The sequence below is a fragment of the Centruroides sculpturatus genome, unplaced genomic scaffold (genome assembly GCF_000671375.1).
Source record: "Centruroides sculpturatus isolate CEXI.00-Female unplaced genomic scaffold, Cexi_2.0 scaffold1156, whole genome shotgun sequence".
Lineage (NCBI taxonomy): Eukaryota > Metazoa > Arthropoda > Arachnida > Scorpiones > Buthidae > Centruroides > Centruroides sculpturatus.
In genome coordinates, this window is record NW_019385353.1 from 98,476 (window position 1) to 102,417 (window position 3,942).

General features: G+C 31.1%; 1 protein-coding gene across 1 annotated transcript in view; it reads right to left on the bottom strand.

The window, feature by feature from the left end:
• Positions 1 to 363: 363 nt before the first annotated feature.
• Positions 364 to 3,942, bottom strand: part of LOC111638005 — a 15,992-nt gene continuing 12,413 nt past the window's right edge. Inside the window, exons 10-12 of the mRNA XM_023383630.1 lie at positions 2,028 to 2,237; positions 1,738 to 1,968; positions 364 to 646 (exon numbers count right to left, since the gene is read on the bottom strand). Of these exons, the coding sequence (XP_023239398.1) occupies positions 444 to 646; positions 1,738 to 1,968; positions 2,028 to 2,237 (644 nt within the window). The 3' untranslated portion in view covers positions 364 to 443. The remainder of the gene's footprint in view (positions 647 to 1,737; positions 1,969 to 2,027; positions 2,238 to 3,942) is intronic.

Below are 3,942 nucleotides of genomic sequence, written 5' to 3' on the forward strand. Positions count from 1 at the left end.
AGGATCTCGCTCCATCCTAAAATTTGCCTCGGGCCGGCACTGTTAATGTCCTTTATATAAAAGCAATCGTGCCAATTTTCGTTTCTTTATCTTCACCCATCCTGAGATATCAACGAAATAGACGCCAACACATACAGACACAAATATAAATATCCACGGAATTTATTTGCCTTTTTTTTTACGGTTTTGGATTCAGGAGGTCTCAAAAAGTGGAGATTTCCAAAATCTCGAAAAGCCAAATTTGACAGGATTCCATTACTTTCTCTTGTTATGTGTATATAACAGCCGAAGAAGTAAAAATTGTTTTATTATTTATATTTTAAATTTTATTACAGTGATACGTGTAAAAATTATACGGTATTTTAATACACACGCTTTATGAACATTTTATAAATTTGTTTATTACAAATTTAAAGAAATTTTAACAAATAGATTTCAAAAGTTCAATGAACGTTTGGACATTTATTGATTGGAACGCAGGCACCACTGGTAGGATGACGAGCCAAATTTCTCTTGCAGACACAGAAATCATTATCTGCGCGATTGCATTCATATACACTCCCACCTAATGTTAATCCTGTACATTTATTTTCACAATCGTATCTCTTTGTTATTTCTCCTTCAAACCGACACAGGTTTACTTTATCTACAAATATATGACATCAATGTCTTAAAACTCTAATATATATATATATATATATCTTATATACAGTCAAACCCCGTTAATACGCTATCGGTTTAGGCGAAGTCGATGTTAATGCAAAGCAGATTTTCAGTCTCGTTGATGCGAATAGGCAATTCGATGTTATTGAGTTCGGTTTATGCAAAATAACGGCTAATATGTAATATAAAACTTGTCGTGGAACCACGAATTCAATAACAATTATATTACGTCGTTTAGTACAAAGTACAGTGCTTCAGGTTTCCTCGAATCAAAGTGGAAAAACACACGTCAAGATCAGGAACGCGTTTTTCTACTTTAACGTTGACCACAACACTTACGTTAACGTTGTCGTCATTGATAATCCATTCATTGGACATATGCCACACCACCGACGTTCACTTCAAATCGCAAAATAACTTTCTCTTATAGTCGGCACTTTGATTTATATTTGTATTGTATCTGTGATAATGCCAAACGATTTATGAAGGCAGTTGACATTGCAAACTGAAAATCTTTTTGTTTTCTCTTTCTTCCTTCTGTTTATTTTATTATTAAGTTATGGCAACACAACACTTGGGCGATCTGCCGTTTGACTTTTGACATTGGATGGTGTAACCGTTGATTTTATATTAAGCAAACTTTATATAATCTGATATGAAGTTATCTTATATAAACTTTACATAAAACATAAACCTCGGTAATATCAATTACAAAATTTTACATCCCTTCAACTTTGCATTAACGGAGTTTAATTGCATATAAAACGGAGATTTATAGTATATTTAATTATTAAAGGGGTTCATGGAAGAAAGGGGCAAGTGACATTTCAAAAACAGTTCTTTTTTCATTTTGAAAAAGTCAACAGGAGATACAATTATTAATGCTTCCGGAAAATTCTAGAAACATTAACTATTGTTTAATAAATATTACTGTATTTCTTCGTTTGCATTAATAGTTTTTCAGAATAAGTACAAAACTGTATCCTTTAATTTCTCAGAAACTTGATTTTGCTGGTTACCTCCTTCTTCCACAAACCCTTTCAATTAATCTGAATAAATACAAAAGAAACTCACTTTTTGGGCATTCTTTCTTGAGGATACACTCTCCAGTTGAATTTCTAACATATCCGTTTTTGCAGAAACATCCTTTATTACATGAAGCTAAGCACGGTTTTAAAACACGATAATTGTCGCAAGTGGCTTGGCATGGTGAACCACATTTTAAATATTCTTCATTTGGTAAACTGCAAATTTCTTTATTTTGAATAGAAAATCGCTTTTCCAATTGAGATTCTAAATCATTTCCTGGAATAAATTAATAGTTAGAATATACTTTTTAAAATTTTTTATTAAAAATTCATTACCTTTCTTGCATTGATCTATTGGAACACAATGATTTTTCGAGTTTCTAACAAATCCTTTGTTACAGACGCAACCGGGTTTACATAATTGAATACATGGACGAACTTTCCCGTAATTATCACATGTTTCTGGACAAAAACTTCCGCATTCGTCATAGAATTCATTTTCTAGGCATTTTACATAATGCGAATTCCAAAACTGGAATCTAAAATCTAAAAGAAAAGAAGCGGAATTTACACAATTTTTTGAAAGAATACATAAATAAATTATTTACCGTCAGCTGAAAGAACCGCAAGTGGAAGCACTAAAATAATGCAGATTACTTCCAGTACAGAATTCATGTTGAATAAGAATATGCTAAACTCGAACTAGACTTATATTATATAGTGTCCGCAATTCAAATAGAAAAGGTTATTGGCATTAAAAATGAACAAATTTCATCCTTTGTTACACAAGATTTTACAGGATATCCTAAAAGTTTTAGTTATTTTGATCCACACATTAAGCAACAAACTAATATAATATATTTTCGTATTAATTTTTTATGAAAAATATTTTTATACAGTACGTAGTGTATAAAAAATATTTTTTTTTAATTGACAAATATTTTTAAAATGTTAATTTATACTGTATATCGATCTGGGTAAACTAAAAATTATAAATGTACAATAAACCTGTGTTTAACAAACACTTCCGAGACCGAAAACAAATGTCCGTTGCAGAGATTCTGTAAAAAGTACTTTTAAATGTAGTCTAAACTATTTTTTATTTATGAAAAATGTTTATATTTATATAATCATGCAAAAAATAGTAATATGACATATAAAGTAAGTGATAAGTTATTAAAAGAAGGTCAGAATTATTATTTTTTGTTTTAAATTTAGTAATTTTTTACAATTGTTTGTAGCAATTCGCTTCTCACTATCCATAATTAAATCTTGTAATATGCTTTGTACTATCTGCGTCTTTTCTATAAACTCAAAACTGTTTGAATTTATAACTCTACATTTGTCTATCTGAGAATTCAATGACATCGTCATATCATTCCCTTTCTTGAATCTTAGAAAGTGACTGAAAGATTGTTTTTGTATCTTGGCTTTTAGCACTCAGTTGGGATGTCAGAATCGGTCTACGTAATGGTTTGCAGTGATAATAAATTACAGTACAGTATAATAAATCTTGCTGAATTCGTGAGACTGTTGTCTCCATACCATTCACAATAGCTGCCACAAAATTACAAGCGTTCTAATTAAATTGCTAAAGGAAAATTCGGTTTTAAAGAAAGAACTCTCCAAGCACTTGAAATCAATGAAATGACTTGGAAGACACCAACTTGTTTTGTCAGCGTTTTGAGCAATGTTTCACGATGTATATTGTAATTGACTGTACAGTACATTTTCAACTGTGTGCTTAATAACTGCTTGTACTTGAGTTTAAAATTCTGAATTACTCTGTGGTTCAAAGTTTGATAGAATGAAATGATATTCAGCGGTAGAAATACAGTCTCGGCATTCTCGAGCTGGATGTCTGGATGTAATGCAGCATTGTCAAGAAACAAAACCTATTCTGTCATCATCTAAGCCAGGGGTGTCCAATCCGCGGCCCAAGGCAAGTTCCAATGCGGCCCAATAAACGCGTAAACAAAACCGACAAATTGTTTTATTTTATTTATTTATTTATTTCAACGAAATGAACTCAAAAAAGAAGTTTCACAACCATAAACCATAAACTATTCAAAACCATAAACTATCATACATATTTTATTTTTGAGTGAAAAGGAAATATTTTCAAATACTTGGAGATGTGTGAATGACGAAGGAATACTAAATAAAGCTGAAGTTGTGACTCAAAGGATTAAAGACCCAAATTTGAGAAAAGGAGAGAAAGGCCAAAAGATAAAAAGTAGTGAGGAAGGTT